At 45.8% G+C, this 18194-nt stretch overlaps 1 protein-coding gene across 5 annotated transcripts in view; it reads left to right on the top strand.

Annotated features, from left to right (window-relative positions):
* Nucleotides 1-18194, top strand: part of SHROOM2 (shroom family member 2) — a 359555-nt gene that overhangs the window by 204342 nt on the left and 137019 nt on the right. Inside the window, exon 1 of one of the 5 annotated variants that reach the window (XM_029604363.1) lies at nucleotides 9677-9785. The exons of the other annotated variants lie outside the window; for them this stretch is intronic. Coding sequence (XP_029460223.1) covers nucleotides 9688-9785 — 98 coding nt within the window. The 5' untranslated portion in view covers nucleotides 9677-9687. Of the gene's footprint in view, nucleotides 1-9676; nucleotides 9786-18194 lie in introns of those variants that run through there. 5 annotated transcript variants of the gene reach the window in all.

Here is an 18194-nt window from a genome sequence, read left to right as displayed (position 1 = left end):
CTGGCTTTGCATTCCAGCGTTTGGCTGATGATATACTGCTTTGTCTTCCACTAAGGAAAGATGGGGCAATTCAGAAACTGAATGAGTGTCTCGTAGTGATATCTTCTTGGATGAGAAAGAACGACTGAAATTGAACTCCCAGAAATCAGAGCTGTTGGCAGTAAGAAAGCACAACGTATGTAATTGGAACTTGTTTGATAAAGGGGGAGTTCCAGTCATATAACAGGTTTGTAGTCTGGGGATTACTGTTTATTCTAGTCAGGGCCAGATTTAAGATTTTGGTGCCCATAGAAAGGCCTGAAGAGCCAGGGAGGGAGGGGGATAGATGTATGCTATGGCTGCAGCCCTTTCATACAGGTTCCTCTTCGGGCAAGATATTTGGCACCTATCAAAATTCAGTGCCCTAGGCCACTGCCTGTGTCTAAATCCAAGCCTGTTCAACACATTCCCGCTTTTCATTTTTGTATTTGAAACGTGAAATGTTGTTAAAACAGCATTCTGGATATCGTTTCTCTTCCTCTATCAGAAAAAGAGCTGATACTCTGTTCCATCTTTTCTCAAAACCTCTGGGAATCTGTAATTCTAGCCAAGTCTAGCTTTTCTGAACATTTGCATTTCCACCCAGCAAAATCTGGAACTCCTGCTACTCATTTAGTCAGCAGGGCTGATTGGCCCCCATTAAAGGAAAAGGCAGCCAGTTTTTTCCAGTTTATTGTAAAACTTGAGAGCCCGCCAGGTGTATTAACTCATTTCAAAATAACTAGAATTGCTTTCCTGGAAATACAAACCACGAGAAGCATGTCCTGAACACACATGGTTTATTTTTGCTTTCTTGTTCTCCCACCCTATTTCCCTCAAAATCTTGTTCTCTTAATTTCATGGCTAGTGGTTCCAATATTGGAACAAATAAAAGAAAAGATGAAGGGGGTGTCCTTCTCTTGTTCCCCCTTTGTAACAAATTCCTCCAATTTAATTGAATTTGTTATTACCAAAGCCTCAGGGAAGGGCATATTAATCCGCTGTATAAAATATCCTTCAAAACCACATTTGTGTAAAGTTGGAAAAAGTTCCAGAAGCCAATGTCGAAGCCCTCCCTTTCTGCATGAAGACCTATCAAGATCTCCTCCGTGAGCCAGCTAAGTTCACTGCTGTGGAGGTTGCATTATACTCTGCAGGCCTCTGCATAACAAGTGCACGAGGGAAGGCATGAACCTTTTTCATTCTCCGCCAACACCTTAGCCAGAATCCTAACATCAGGGTTTAATAAAGAAGTTGGGTGATACACACTGGGGATTTTCTTCTCTGTCCCTTTCTTATGAATTAAGGTAACACCAAATTAGAAGATTCCATAGATTGGCCTTCAGGTCAAGCTTGGTTATCACAGCCATTTCGCCAAATGTTTAGGTTTTCTTGTAACAATTTATTCAGCTCCAAATCCATCTGGGCCCAGAGCTTTTGAGAGTGACATTCATCAAATAGTCCCCTTTATTGGCCTCTCTGTCAAAGGAGAATTTAAATTCACCTCTTTCGTTTGCTAATTCTAGGATCTCTAAATCTGTAGAGACATTTTCAAAATTTGTGTGATTTGAATTCTCAAAAAGGTTCCTGAAAACCTTATTAATTTGTACTGATGTACATCAGATGTTTTTAACTGCTAAAATAAATGTTGGCGATCTGTAAGGTTTAACCATCCTAGCAAGTAGCTTTCCAGGTTTATTTCCATATATAAAAAATGTTTGTCTAAATTAGCAGAGCACATACAGGTCGATACTGTAAGACCGCGGGAGAGCGGACAAACGCCCGCTCTCCCGGCGCGCGCACCGGCCCTTCGCCGGTGCGGGCGATTCAGTATTTAAATGAGGTGACGCGGGAAAAACGGGGGAAAAGGAGGCGCTAGGGACACTAGCGCGTCCCTAGCGCCTCCTTTTTGTCAGGAGCGGCGGCTGTCAGCAGATTTGACAGCCGACGCTCAATTTTGCCGGCATCGGTTCTCGAGCCCGCTGACAGCCACGGGCTCGGAAACCGGACGCCGGCAAAATTGAGCGTCCGGTTTTCGGCCCGACAGCCGCGGGCCGAATTCAAATTTTTTATTTTTTTTTTTTACTTTTTTTTACTTTTGGGGACCTCCGACTTAATATCGCCATGATATTAAGTTGGAGGGTGCACAGAAAAGCAGTTTTTACTGCTTTTCTGTGCACTTTCCTGGCGCCGGAAGAAATTAGCGCCGACCTTTGGGTCGGCGCTAATTTCTTAGAGTAAAATGTGCGGCTTGGCTGCACATTTTACTTACTGAATCGCACGCGCATACCTAATAGGGCCATCAACATGCATTTGCATGTTGAGGGCGCTATTAGGTGCTGCGGGTGGGCCGCGTGTTTTCCTCCCCTTACTGAATAAGGGGTAAGGGAAAACGCGTCCAGAGCAGGCTGACAGTGCGCTCCGACGGAGCACACTTTACTGTATCGACGATAGGAATTCAACACTACTAGAGCTGTCTTCATTAACTCATTTTTCCCCAAAGGTTTTTTTGTTTGTTTGTTTTTTTAGTTGTAGTGGGTTCTGCGGTTTGAAAAACGTTTGCTGCTATCTTCCTTTTCTTTCCCACAATAAAAGATAGCTCCACATACCGCCACCTTTGAGCTTTTCCAGAATGACGAGGGATTCTTATGTACCTGATTGTGCTTGTAAATATCCCAGCACTGATTTCTATACAGAGCTAATTCTTTATCCATAGACTGTATAACCAAGGATGATATAATTATATGAAAAGGGATCATATAAGAGGGCTCCAGTCCAATCCACACTGGAGCATTTTTATTCTATGCAACAGCCTCTTGGATACTAAGAAATAATCTCTTCTGGAAAGAGAGAACCATGCTCGTTAGGGAGACATCAATTAAGGGGGCAGTTTTCAAAGGGACTTCTGCAGGAAAAAAAAACCCCCAAACAACCCTTTGAAAATTGTGCCCCCCTTCCCCCAAAGCGTGCAAGCATTGCGGGGAGTAGTAAAACCGCCCTCTAAATCTGAAACTTCACTCAAATAATTTGGAACCAACTTTTTCTCTTACAGCCTCCTTTAGCTGTCCTGTGGCCCTTGTAATAGATAAAGTCCCCTCCCATTATTATCCATTTTTGCTGTTTGTGAAAGTCTCTTGAAACATTCCTTTAAAGAACACACTGGGGGCATCGCTATGGCAGCGTAGTATTGGCTCTGCATATGGAGCACCTTTCATAAGAACATAAGAAATTGCCATGCTGGGTCAGACCAAGGGTCCATCAAGCCCAGCATCCTGTTTCCAACAGAGGCCAAAACCAGGCCACAAGAACCTGGCAAGTACCCAAATTTCACCACAGTAAAGCTCTCTTCTTTACCCACAAAATTATCATTTCAGCAAATAAAGCAACAGATTCATGAACAAATACAATGGCAACTCTTTTTCGTATGTTTTGTCCCGGTCTGCATGGATCGCCAGTAAAGATAGCCATGTGCGTTCTCCCTTTTGAATGTTTTTTGACCTTTTTGATGCCAAGAACTGGTTGACTGACCTCTTAAACTGACGTGGACTGGCTGGGGGGGAGAGGAGGAGGAATTCCTTCTTATGAAGGAAGAGCATGGGAGCTCCCTCCATGGCTAGTGCAGAAGGGAGTCGTGTGCTCACCCCTTCAGAAGTCACCCCCCAGTTTCAACCCAGCCACAAGAAATATGACAAAGGATCTGCCCTTCTTGCACCCAGAGCAAGGAAGGGGAAAAAAATCAGGTGGTCTCCTTTCAGACATCATTCCTCAAACATCAAACAATAAAATCAAGAAATGCGTAATCATAATAGTAAAAAGAGACTAATAACATTTAAAAAACAGCTGATGAATGAAAGATCCAATAATTAAAAACTATAATTTTTTTAATGTCTTAAACACCAATAAAATATTTCAAAACAGCAGACACATCAAATAACGCTTGAAAAATAATACTAAAAAGGATAAATATTCACGTGCTCCATACCTGGGAACTTTTGATTTCAGTCAACCTTAGATTGTCGTGGATTAGTGGGAGTAGGGTGCACAGACTTTCTCCTCTCTTATATTTATATCTGTATACATACATATATAGAGAGAGAGAGACAGAGACACACACACACATACATACATTTCCTCTCACACACTCATATACTCAAATGCACACATGCTCCCCCTCTGACAGACACCCAGGTGTCTTCAGCTCTTCTTTGGTTGAGATCCGCCAGCAGCCTCGGGCCCTCCTTTTCATTTCGACTGCTGGCAGGTTGGGATCCACCTGCAGCCCCATTGTTTCACACATACCCACACTCTCGCAAAACCCAGGCAGGCTTGCATTCTCTCTCACACACACACATATACAACCTAGGCAGTTTCTCTCTCTCTCACACACTCCACGCAAGCTCCCATTCACACACACAATCCAGGCAGGCAGGGTCCATGGAGCCTTTTAATTTCTCCTACGCTGTTGCTGCCACCCTGTGCCTCTATCGTTGGGGCAAGCAGGAGTGGCTGTAGAGCTGGAGCCTGTTCTGTGGCTCCTCCTCTGTACCGGCCCTGCGGTGTTCCCCACTCGTGGTGCTAGCACTTCCTGTATGCTCATTTCCTGCATTGCGAGATGAGCATACAGGAAGTGCTAGCTCCACAAGTGTTGAGTACCACGGGGCTGGGCACATGAGGAGGAGCTATGGGACGGGCTTCAACTTCTGAGTCACAGAGTCCGGATCTCTTACTACTTCTGTTGCTGGTAGGATCGCGGCCACTAGCAGCCAATTGGGTCTCTTTCTGCTCCCGATGCCGTCTCCCCAGGGTGTGCCACTCTGCACGATTTGCACACCCGGTGGCTCCGGGCCTGTTTACTCACCTTTTAGCAGATCTGCTTGTTTTATCCACGCCCTGTTGCTTGTCTGCTAATTTAGCTCATAATTTTGGGTCCTGCACCAATGACCTGTTTCAGTGTGGCTTTCAGCAGTGCACTGCCATGTGACCGACCCCCCCCCCCCCCCCCCCCGCCCTTTTTTTAAATTTTAAATTGTTCAAAGCATTAAGTTGTTGTAAGTCAGCATTTTCATTTTAGCCGTGCTAGGCATTAATTCAGCCTAGCATGGGGCACATTTAAAACTAATCTGAGAAAGTTCTTTTTCACTCAACGCACAATTAAACTCTGGAATTTGTTGCCAGAGGATGTGGTTAGTGCAGTTACTATAGCTGTGTTTAAAAAAGAATTGGATAAATTCTTGGAGGAGAAGTCCATTACCTGCTATTAAGTTCACTTAGAGAATAGCCACTGCCATTAGCAATGGTAACATGGAATAGACTTAGTTTTGGGGTACTTGCCAGGTTTTTATGGCCTGGATTGGCCACTGTTGGAAACAGGATGCTGGGCTTCATGGACCCTTGGTCTGACCCAGTATGGCATTTTCTTATGTTCTTAAAGAGGTGGCTGCAGAAATAATAGTAACATAGTAGATGATGGCAGATGGACCAGATTGGCCCATCCAGCCTGTCCGGTTGCAATTCTTCTGCTTTGGCTTCAGATAGATGAGTATACATGTTTCCACATGCAGCCTGACACCAACTCTGATCCCACCCCATCTTGGCCTGTACCTCACTCACCTCTCAACCCTTTCTCTACCATGCCCTATACATCTAGTATGCCCAAAATCAGTCAGACGTGCAGATCTCCACAGCCTCGGCTGGCAGACAATTTTGATTCTTCAGTTCTTTTTTTCAAGACACGGAAGAGAACCTGGAATTATTACCAGGTTCTGTAATATTCCCCACAGCCACAAAAATTAGGGAGGCCGTTGTCCAACAACATCCAGTCTCCCTCTGCTCTTTGAAACGTGGCTTTTGTGCCCTCCTGCAGGTTACCACAACCTCGTGATTGCCTGGCTGTGTATAACAATGTTTTTTGACCTTATTGATGCCAGGAACTGGCTGACTGACCTCTTAAACTGACGTGGACTGGCTGGGGGGGAGAGGAGGAGGAATCCCTTCTTACGGCGGAAGAGCATGGGAGTTCCCTCCATGGCTAGTGCAGAAGGGAGTCGTGTGCTCCCCCCTTTCAGAAGTCACCACCAGTTTCAACCCACACAAGAAATATGACAAAGGATCTGCCCTTCTTGCACCCAGAGCAAAGAAGGAGAAAAAAATCAGGTGGTCTCCTTTCAGAAGGTAGTGTAGCCAGGGGCTAACAAAAATTGGCGGCAGTAGGGGCAGACGCTGCCTCTTTACGCGGTCTGGTGCTCCCTGCAATCTGTTGGATTTTTATTTACAGACCCGGAGTGGGGCAATCTGGGGCTCAGCTGTTCAGTGGCAAAAGAACCGGAGAGAGCCGGCAGTCTGTCCCTGTACTCAGAAGCAGTCAGTGTAATCTGGGGGGGGGGTTGTATTTTGTACACTTTATTTTTCTTTTTGTGTGTGTGTCTGTTTATAAGAAACAGTCTAGAAAATATTGCACCTCAACCAAAGCCTTGAAGGCCTCAGAAAGGATGCTAGTTCTTACTTTGCTGCTGCTACTACTACGTGTGCCTAGCGCAGTGGTTCTCAACCAGCGTGTCGGGACACACTGGTGTGTCACCAAAAATTTGACATAGCAAGCCCATGCTTTCTATAACAGCCACATGTGCTTGCTGCTTGAGAAGCGTGCAGAGTAAGGAGCTGGTACTAAATATTCCCCATCACCGCTCCCTGTTGCTGCTTTTCCCTAACCCTGGCAATCACTGCCACCACCACCACCAGTGCAAGCAGAAATGTTGCAGGAATGCTGTACCCTGCACCCCCCCCCCCCCAACCCCCTTCCTGCTTCTTGGAGTTTGTTTTTCTGGGTGTGCTTTTTTATTTATTTATTTATTATTTTATATACCGACATTTGATCTCAATTGAGATATCACACCGGTTTACATTCAGGTACTGTAGGTATTTCTCTATCCCCAGAGGGGTTTACAATCTAAGTTTTTGTACCTGAGGCAATGGAGAGTAAAGTGACTTGCCCAAGGTCACAAGGAGCGACAGATATTCTGCATCAGGTAAGAGTCAGTCTGCATTCTGCAGGTTTGACAGAGGTGAGGATTCTGCTAACTAACAGGCGCTAGCTTTACCCCTTATTCAGTAAGGGGTAATAGCGCGTCAAAAACGCGCGTCCAACCCCCCCTCCCCCCAGACTAATAGCGCCCGCAAGATGCAAATGCATGTTCATGGCCCTATTAGTCATTCCCGCGCGATACAGTAGTTAAAATGTGCAGCCAAGCCACACATTTTACTTTAAGAAATTAGCGCCTACCCAAAGTTAGGCATTAATTTCTGCCGGCGCCAGGGAAGTGCACAGAAAAGCAGTAAAAACTGCTTTTCTGTGCACCCTCTGACTTAATATCATGGCGATATTAAGTCGGAGGTCCCAAAAGTTTAAAAAAAAGTTTAAAAAAAAAAAATGTAAAATGGGCCCGCAGCTCGCGGGTTGAAAACCGGACACTCAGTTTTGCCGGCGTCCGGTTTCTGAACCTGTGGCTGTCAGCGGGTTTGAGAACCGACGCCGGCAAAATTGAGCGTTGGCTGTCAAACTCGCTGACAGCCGCCGCTCCTATCCAAAAAGAGGCGCTAGGGACGCGCTAGTGTCCCTAGCGCCTCTTTTTACCATGGGACCTAATTTAAGTAAATTAACTTACTGAATTGCACGCACAGGAGAGTGGCCTGTATAGGCCCGTAAGATGTAGATTCTGTGTAGGGATCTGTAGCAGTCTAGCTTGCTTTGTTTCCAATAGTAAGAAGTACTGTGTTCTGTATTTTAAGTGTTGCTTTTTCATAGGTAAGGTTGTTGCTGTTCAAGTCCCGGGCGTTAGTACTCTTATGGTATGGCTGGGATGCGCTATAATTTCTAAATGTCCTTTTAGCAGGTATTCATGTTATTTGACCGACCCAGCTAAATGACCGACCCAGCCACTATATATTCATTTCTTATGCTCCAGTTTTTTCTGTCCTTTATTTCCTGGCTACTCTAGCCCCCAAGTTCTTTCTCCCTGTTATTTGTAACTGCGCTTCGGCCTTCCTGTTATATGGTTTTGTTCAGTTAACCCCTAAGTTCGATGTAAACCGGCCTGATATGAAGCTTGTCATGAAGTTCGGTATAGAAAAATGTTAAATAAATAAAATAAAATAAATATTTCACAAAGTGGCTGGCAGGGAAGGGATTCTGAAGTACTATTACTGAGGGGATATCAGAATCTGAATATATTTTTTGTATGGTGACAAGTTGAAAGGGGAAATTTCCCTTTCCAGAATAGGTCAGAACTCTCTGAGGTTGACAGTGAAATACATGAGAGTTTGATTGTATTGAAAAGCTGTGTGCTGCATATGTATATCAGTCCCAGATTTCTCACTGATACAGTAAGCAGATTCAATTTTTTGTGAAAAAAATAACTCAATAATATTTTATAAGCAGTTATTGAAATTAAAGAATATGCTATCGTTCTCCTGCATCTTTTTAAACAAAATATCTAGGATTTATTTTTTTTAATACAGCTGTTAAATGTAGTGTGCAGTGTGTCACGCATGTGAGCATCATCTGTCAGGTGTGGCAAACGGGGAAAAAAGGTTGAAAACCACTGGTCTAGAGTACTACTGGACATATTGAAGCCAAAATGGTTTTGAAGGCCTCTGTTCTAGCTGTGCTCATTGAGGTTTAAAATCCTAACAGGCATGGTTTTCGCTCCCGCACTCCACTGCAGCTCTGCATCCACAGCAAATCACTGTGACCAGCTTTTCCGAGCATCTGCAGAGTGCAGACGAGCAATTAAGTCAGCTGTGGCAGCTTTTTAATGCAGATAATTAATTGTGTCTGCTGCAGTAACACTGGAAATAAGAAATAGGGTACACCCTACAATGGTTTATTCCCTCCAGGTCATGGCCTCGCTGTTTTAATTCAGAGCCTCTTATTTGTTTTTTGTCTGTCTCTTGTCCGTCTGTCTTGATTTGATTGTAAGCCCGAAGAAGCAGGGACTGTCTCTGTAAAGCACTGTGTACACCTGGGAGCGTTATATAAATGACAATAATAATAACCAGTATTTTTTTTTCAATAACATGGCAAAGAAATCCAAATCATGTATTATTATTTAACATTCTAAATTACTTCTTAAGAATGTTTTGCACTTTTAGTTTACTGCTGCTCCCCACCTATCTTTCCCTCTCTACAAATACAGTAATTATCTTCATCTTAAGTTGTCCAGCTTCTGTCACCTCTCAGTACAATTCAGGTTGATGTATACTACTAATTAAAATCATGTCTTGCTTCTTAGCGGTATGCGATTGTAAAACTTCTTTGTAAATCTAATTATATTCACTAAGCTTACACAAAGGCAGGGATTAAGACAGGCAGGTTCCTTTTTCACAGGCTGGCAGGGGTTGGACTCTTTCATTCAGGGGCTTTCAGCCTCCTTGTTGGCATCCACAATCATGATTTGCTGTTGAAAAACATTTAGGCATGTCATTATCCAAGGTGAAGCGCTGCATTGTTGTTGCTTCAGTAGCTTTTAATGGATTGTGCCAAAGAAAAGCCTTCAACAGCCATCCTACGTCCTCCCCTGTGGAAATGGCTGTTTGGAGCAGTCCGTTGTCAAGGAGGCCCCCAAAGCTGCATTAATTAGCACAAATGCCGCTGGAAGCCATATTGAATTTGTAATGACAGACAGAGGTGTTCAGGAAGTGAGTAATCTTACCGTGTGTTTAAATACTGGCGGCTGCGGGAGTGATAGAAATAATTCCAGGATTGAGACAGAGTGAGTATATGCTGCTGGGCTGAACCTGTAACACTTAAAAAAAAAAACAAACAAAAAAAACCCCCAAACTGTCAGTTTACAAAATGTTCAGAAACAGAGAAAGAGCATGCACTTGACTCCTGCCAAGTACCAGAGCAAGCCTTTGTAAGCTTGATGGTTTATGATGTTGCATGTGGTAATGTCTTGGATTGCTGCATATTTCATTGACCAGTGAAAGAACAGCAATGCAGGATTATCTGGGCTAGTTCTGGCCGTGCCCTTAGATTTTGAGTACAATGAATGTTCAAAGCATAATAAAAGGGGGAATGGACTGTGAATTATGCATTCAGATATCCATGGATTTGGCTTCTGTTTAGATGCAAATGTGCTTTTTAGCACTCTCACTGTGATTGGAAGTGAGGCACCATGTGCATCTGAATTTCGTGTGTTTAAGGTATGTGTTGTAGATTTGTATCTGAAGATGACCACTCAATCCAGCTGTGCAAGGTTTTAGCCAGTCCCTTCCACGGCGTCATAGGTATTCTTGAAGGTGAACCTGAACTGCTTCAGTTAGCACTAGAAAGTGTGGACCTCTCTGCAAACCGAAAGGGCACTTTGCAACAGATGGACATTTCAGAGGCTGACACTCATAAGGTAGCAGGCACCAGCCTCAGGCAGTATGAGGTACCTTTAGTGCCTGTTCTAATCTTGTGGATGAAAGAGTGTGGTTTATGTGCCACCCTTGCTTTAATTTTTCCTCTGAGTCCCTGGATTATTACACTGCACTGGAACATTTCTTGACAGGGTTGGAGCAGCCTAAGTACATCCCCCACCATGTCCGAATGGTACATTTGAACAAGACATAAAATCAACTGTAACCAGAAAAAAAACACTGAAATCAAGGAACTAGATCCCTGGCAAACAGTTTGCTTTCTTTCAAACGGAGCTGAAGTATAAAGCATATTTGGGAGGGGAGGAGGTGGGAATTAAAAAAAAAAAGGCACACATGGAGTTTGCAGGACCAGACCACAGATACATTGTCCTTGTGGTCCAGCAAGTTCATTTTCTTAGGAAAACACCCTGGGGAGTTTGAAGATTCCGGGCTGTCAAGGACCATCGATACAATTGCACTGGTTATGAAACAGATGCAGAGTACAGGCAGATGTCCCTGTGCATACTTTCTTTTCCTGTCCCATGTGGGGAAGCGTATGCGCACAGTGTAACACACACACACACACACATGCACACTGGGGAGGAGGGCAGTTTTACATGGATAAATACGGGTTTGTCCGCATAAAAACCTTGTGAAAGAATTTCTTTAGTATATATAAATGCCAGTGGAAAGGAATAGGACACAAAACAGCATGATCTGCTAGAGGTGGAATATAATTATTTGTCATTTTTAATACATTATTTTCAAAGTGAATAGATAATAATGTGGTTAGATATTAATGTGGTTACATAAAAGAAAATACAACTCATTCATGTAAATTGCTTTTGGTTTTGACAGTGGACTCTCAGCTTCCTTATTTCATGATTTGATCTCCCATCCCCCATACCTTCCCTGCCACATCTCCCCAGTTTATCTGATAATGTTATGCTGGTGGTGTACCCACTCAGGATATTAGGTTAGTGTAAGAAGTTTTTCCCCCTAAGGCTGCCTGCTCTCTGAGATTCAGTACTGTTAAGCTGGCTCTGTGTTCATAGTCCCGGTTCTATCTTAATTTGTTCTCATAATTGGGATAGGGAAAGTAACCTCATGAGGTTTGTTAGTTTTTTGCTGCTTGATTTAAAAAGGGTTTCTCGAGCTGTACACAAAAATTAATGGTGTTTATTTTAGCTTGTTTTATCCCCTCTAATATGACTGTGATTCATCAAGGCCTTTTCTGGTAGACACAGATTGGAAGAAAAGGGAATATGAATCGGGCCTTAAACCAACTAATGAGATGCTATAGGGGCTGATTGGAGATTTCACATACAGTATCTAGGGTTTTGAATGGAAGCCCTTATCTTTCGCATATTGCCTGCATGTCAGAAATGTAAAACTTTAAGAGCAAATGCTGTACTTTAATGCTTTTCGTGAGCCAAGGAATTGGGGGCTCCAGTTTATCTCCAAGGTTTCGGCATTCTGGCATTGGTGCTATTGCTTCCAATAAGTTTCAACCATGCGCTAATTCATCTGTCTTTGATACCGCACGTCCAGTATACGCGCTTAGGTTGTGCAGCATTCTGGATGATGCTTTGAATGGCATAGGGAGAAAGAGTTTCAAGGTATCTGTCCTTTGCAAGGAGAACACCAGCCAGGTTGCAGATGCATTTTTAAGTTGAAGTGGCTTGCGGATGGTTGCCATGGCAGCACCGAGCACTGGGCCCTTAGGAAAAACAATCCCCCCTCCCCCTTTCATTTGCTGCCCTAGAGATGAGTGCACAAGAGCCCTGACATGACCCCCGAGTAATCCACAGTACAGCCTGGCATGAGGGAGGGGGGGATACAATGTGGCACGAGTAATGTGCAAACTTTACCGATTTCTGAAGTCTGGGATGATATCAAGTTTCCCGACGCTTGGTCTCCTGCTGTACTTGTCACGTGTATCAACTCTAGTTTAGCAGTGAATGGTGCAGCGCTACAGCAGGGTCTGAGGTCATGAGTTTCTGTCCCTGAGGGGTAAGAAGACCCAAGTATTAGGACTGGTGCCTTTCTGAACGCGTCTGCCGGGTTGCCCTCAAATGCATCCACAAAGATGAAGCACACAATTTTCTGGGAGGCTTTCTTTCATGCCTTGTCCAGCAATAGTCATGGAAAATGCACTGCGGCAATTTTTTTTTATTCTAAAAGCTATGGTGAATTACAGATTGCAGAAACATAAAGCAATGTGTTATATATTTATTATTATTCAGGTTTGATATGCAAGGCACTTTGTAATAAACTGATATACATGTTTTTTGGTTTTAAAAATCAATGGCAGATAATTGTAATTGATTTTATTGTATTACTGTGGGATTTATGTGTTTGATCAATAATTCTGCCTTTCAGGCACTTAAAGTGGTTTACATCCAGGAACAGTGCGTAAATGTCAATAGTAAGAATGACAGCCGAGTGTCTAGATTTTGTTTTCTTTTTAGGTTGCAGACAGTTATTTTTTTTTGTTGAAGCATTTAGTAAATTAGTAGGATAAGTATCTGAAACTTTTGTATGAACTCTTAAGTTTATATAACTCTGAAATTTTAAGATAGATATATATTGAGAGAAATATCTGAAATAATAGTGAGATTATCCTCCCATATATCTTTTTTTTTGGAGGGAGGGAGCGGAGAGAGGAAGAGAATAATTTTGAGTAGCCCCAGCAGTATGCAAAGGGATCATGGCCTTGCTGCCTTAGCACAAAGCCTCTTTGTTTCCTGTTGTGTCTCCTGTCTGTCTGCCTTGATCAGATGATAAGGTCCAAGGAGTTGGGACTTCATTCTGTGTCTCTGTGCAGCACTTTGTACATCTGGCATGTGCTGTTCAAATGATGAATAATAATAATATTCATTGCCTGCTGTTTCTGTAGGCAGTGGGGAATAGGGGGAAATAGCACATGTACTTTTGAAAAATGACATTTACATGCGCTCTTTTCTTCCCCCACTGGAAACGCTACCTCACAAAAGCCGACATATACTAATAACCAGGCTAAAGAGGGCAATTTTCAGACAGTCCAATTTACCTGGGTTAATTGGCTTTGAAAGTTTCCTTACTGAGTTGAAGCAGAAGAATTTTACAGTGGAGCTTTTCACTTTCATGGGTTGCAGCAGGGAGGATGCTGGTATTCTTATGACTATTGGCATCTTAGAATTGCTATACTTTGCATGCCTTGACTTACCTCAGCACAGGAAAGAGCACACTTTATATTTTTAATACATTTTAATTTCAAAGAGATTGACCTATATCCCGCAGGCCACATGTCACTTCCAAAGAAATGAAGCAACCCTTAGTCCCTACAGAGAAAACCTGATGGTCACTGCTAGTTGGTTCTGCTTGAGCTTGCTAAGGTCCAGTCTCATGTAGCAGGCTGGCTTTTCATAGCTGGATATCGGAAGATTCCTGCCAGTACTAGAGATGGCGATAGAAGGTTGCTGTTGCTCTTTTCTTTTCTTCCTACCCTACAAATGCTTGTGTGGCTCAAAAGATCACATTGAAAATGCTTTACATTGGTCATAATACTCTATATTCTCCAAGGACAAGCAGGATGGTAGTCCTCACACATGGGTGACATCATCTGATGGAGCCCGGCAAGGAAAACTTTTGTCAGAGTTTCTAGAAACTTTGACAGGCACACTGAGCATGCGGCTAACCATGCGTCCACGTGGGGTCCCTCTTCAGTCTCCCCTTTTCCACAAAGATGTTGCTTCTTTTTGGCAGTTTTTGCCTTTTGGAAGTGTTTTGTTTCTTTCACGCGTTGCATAGGGTCCCCGCTCCTTTGTTTCGGTCCTTTTCAGAGATCTGTTAAGTCCCTCGTGCTTTCGCGGTCGATCGCCGATGGCCTCCTTCCCTGGTGCCCACTGACCATCTACCGTGTGCCGTGTACTTTTTTCCATGGCATTGACTGGCTTCCACCGGTGCCCCCAGTGCCCCCGGACTATGTCCATCACAGACCCCCCCTCCCCACGAGGTCTGCGTTCTCTGCCTGGGGGCATCACATGATGTCTGCGGTTGTGAACTCTGTGCCCAGATGACCCCCAAGGGTCGTCGGGCCTGTCTTAATAAAATGGAAAAATGATTTGGGTCCAGGCAGTTGGATCCGTCCTCATCCTCGGGGACCTCCAGCCCACTCGGAAAGGAGATCCTAGTCTCAGCTCCATCAGGATCACCCCCCTTCTATGCTCCCCGGCCCCGATCTCGGGGCAGGGGACTGACCACAGTCTTTGTCGTTCCGCTTTCGGTCAGGTTCCTCACTGTCGCCATCGGTTCCGGCAAGGACCGTGGTGACCATAGAGAAAGGCAGAAGAAACACAGCCATTGATCTTCTTCATCTTCTAAGCCAGACCATGGGCAGGCATCGATGTTGGTTCCTTCCACGAAGCGGTCTAGGGTGGAGGAAGCGATTCCCTCTGACCCTGCCGATGCCTCCAGGCAGCCTCCACTGACACCGGTGGAGGGCTCGGTGCCCTTCAGTGCTCCAGGGGACATCCCAGTTCCGCCTGCTCCTCCTCAAGCATTTTATCCTCGCTGCCTTTGAGGAGGAGTTAAGAGAGGCACGTGCAGTTGGCGGTCAGTCAGGCCCTGCTGGGCTTCAAGCCTCCCGTTCCACCAGGACTGCCATTGCCGCAACTGCCTACTCCACTGGTGATTACTAGAATGGCTCGATATGCTGGTCTATGTCTTACCAATGCAGCCAGCTCCGAAGCCCCAAGTCCCTTCGCAGCCAAAGGGAACACTGCTGCCACCGCCACTGGCCCCATACCGGTGAGAGACTCCTCCGAGGAAGGGCCATCGGGTTCAATGATGGCTCAGGGAAGCACGGTGCTATGTCACCTCCCACCTCTCCCAGGGCCATCGGGATCGGGTCTACCGATACCTTTGGGGCTTCCAATTCCCACCGGCACCATTGGATCCCTCGGCACTCCTGTGACCTCAAGGTCCATCGATGCCTCTGGCTCCTCTCTCTGTGCCCTCAAAGTTTGTCTTGCCTGCCGTTTGGTCTTCCTCCCCACCCCACATCCCTGGAGGGTCACAGTGAAGGGGAGACATCTGTATCCTCCTCTGGGGAATCGGAGGATCTACCTTCAGAATCCTCTCCACTGGAAGAGCGTCGAAAATCTCCCTCTGAGGATCTCTCATTTGCGGGATTCATAAAGGCCATGGCAGAATCGAAGCCTTTCCAGCTTTTAACAGAGCAGGACACCAGGCACAAGATGTTTGAGATTCTACAATTCATGGATGTCACAAAAGAGTTTGTGGCAGTGCCAGTCCATGACATCTGCAAGGAGCTGGTAACCCTCCTTTGGGAACACCCAATCTCGGTGTCACCGGTTAACTGGAAGACGGATGCGGTGTACCTAGTCCAGCCATCCATGGGGTTCAACCGCGTCAATTCCCCGACCAATCGGTGGTGGTAGAGTCAGCCCTGAAGAAGACAAAAAGGATCCACACCCATGCCTCGGCTTCCCCAGGACGAGAGCCCTATGCTATCGATGCCCTTGACGTCGGGTGTTTCAGGGCGCCATGTTACTTCTTGTATTGCTTCCTACCAATTATACATGGGGCAGCACTCCAGGAACCTGTGGAAGCAGGCCCTTGAATTTAGTGAGCGCTTACCACAGCAATTCCAGGAGGATTTCCAGACAATCGTCCAGCAGGGCCTGGAGTGCAATAAGCATGAGGTTCGCTGTGCTTATGACGTCTTCGAGACAGCCATGAGAACTGCTGCAGCGGGTATAGGAGCCTGGCGGATGGCATGGCTGTGAGCCTTAGATTTGCACCCTGAAATGCAAGACCGTCTGGCTGATTTGCCGTGTACGGGGGAAAATCTGTTCGGAGACAGAATTAAGGAGGCGGTGGTGCAGCTGAAGGACTATCAAGAGACACTTCAGTTGTCAGCTAGTATTTCCGACACCCAGCCACCCAAGAAGCCCCCACAGCAATACCCGAAGAGGCCCTTTTATCGGCCTCGAAAATACTACCTGCTGGCACCAAGGTCCAGGGCTCAATGGCCTACTCCCAGGGCGAAGCCAAGACAACATCGGCCACTCCGGGCAACCACTGTTCCGCCGCAGAACCACATCATGGGGTTTTGACTGGCGACCAGGGAGCATGAGCTAACCTTCTCCGCAAGACGCCATCGGCTCTAGCTGTTCATAGATCGATGGGCCTAGATCACATTGGACTTTTGGGTCCTGTCCATCATGCATCAGGGTTACAAGCTGCATTTCCAGCTACTTCCACCCCACTCACCTCTGTGTCCCCGGTGGAGAGTAATGGGATTTACAGATACTTCGGATAGAATGCTCTCATACTGGCTCAGGCGGTTGAACCTGTCCCACCCAGCCAGCAGGGCCAGGGGTTCTACTCCAGGTATTTTTTAATCCCCCAAGAAAATGGGTGGCTTCCAACCCATTCTGGACCTGAGAGCTTTAAACCGTTTTTTGGTGAAGGAAAAGTTCAAAATGGTCTCGCAAGGCACCCTGATTCTCCTTCTTAAAGCGGGAGATTGGCTGTGTTCCCTCAATCTAAAAGACGCATTTGCCCATATCCCCATCTTTTGGACAGATCGGCAGTACCTGCGATTCCTGGTTGATGGGAATCACTATCGTTATCGCATTCTATCCTTTGGCCTGGCATCCACGTCTCGGGTCTTTCACAAATATCTGGCAGTTGTTGGAGCCCATCTTCGAAGGCGGGGGATTCACCTTGATGATTGGCTTATTAAGGGCCACTCCCGACAAGGGGCTCGGAGTGCCATGCGCATCACGATCCAAACTTTGGAGATCCTGGGATTTCTGATCAGCTATCCAAAATTCCACCTCCAGTGTTATTGCAACTGGACTTCGACTGGACACAGTCTAGGTGAAGGCTTTCTTGACCCAGGACAGGGCGGAGACCCTCGTGGCTCTTGCTCAAGAGGTCTTTGGCTGCCCCCATGACTCAGCATACCAATTCCTTTGTTTGCTGAGCCACATGGCAGCGATGGTGCATGTCACCCCCTTTGCTCGGTTGCACATGCGCAGAGCACAGTGGACGTTGCATTCTCAGTGGTGTCAGGCTACTCAGGACCTGCGTGCTCATGTTCTCATCATGACACTGCTGCAACAGTCTCTCCAGTGGTGGGCAACCCCCTCAAATATGGAGCGGAGATACCCCTTTTGGAGCCCTTAACCCCAGACCACCCTCATCACTGACGCATCTCAGACGGGGTGGGAGCACACGTTGTGGGCTTCCACACCCAGGGGTTTTAGATTGTTCAGGAATCGCAGCTCCAGATCAATCTTTTGGATATGCGAGCAATTTGGTATGCTCTTCAGGTGTTCCAAGAGCAGCTCCTGAACAAAGTGGTTCTTGTTCAAACCTACAATCAGGTCGCCATGTGGTATCTGAATAAACAGGGGGAAATGGGGTCCTTCCCCCTCTGTCTGGAAGAGGTCCACATTTGGTCATGGGCTGTCGAAAATGGCATCACCCTCTGACAGTGTACCTTCCGGGGATGGACAACACTCTAGCGGATGCCTTGAGCCGGGTGTTCCGGCCTCACGAGTGGTCCCTCAGTCAAGAGGTAGCGAACCGTATCTTTTGCTCCTGGGGCACCCCAGATATAGACTTCTTCGCCTCCTTGGAAAACAGGAAGGTGTCCAGCTTCTGCTCCCTCGGCCGGCAGAGCGGGGGATCGATGATGGATGCTTTTTTTGATTCACTGGGGCACTGGGTTGCTGTAATCTTACCCTCCCCTTCCTCTCACA

Source organism: Rhinatrema bivittatum, chromosome 5, assembly GCF_901001135.1.
Source record: "Rhinatrema bivittatum chromosome 5, aRhiBiv1.1, whole genome shotgun sequence".
Taxonomy (NCBI): Eukaryota; Metazoa; Chordata; class Amphibia; order Gymnophiona; family Rhinatrematidae; genus Rhinatrema; species Rhinatrema bivittatum.
The sequence above is the reverse complement of the archived record's forward strand: the minus strand, read 5'-3'. Positions and strand labels throughout refer to the sequence as shown.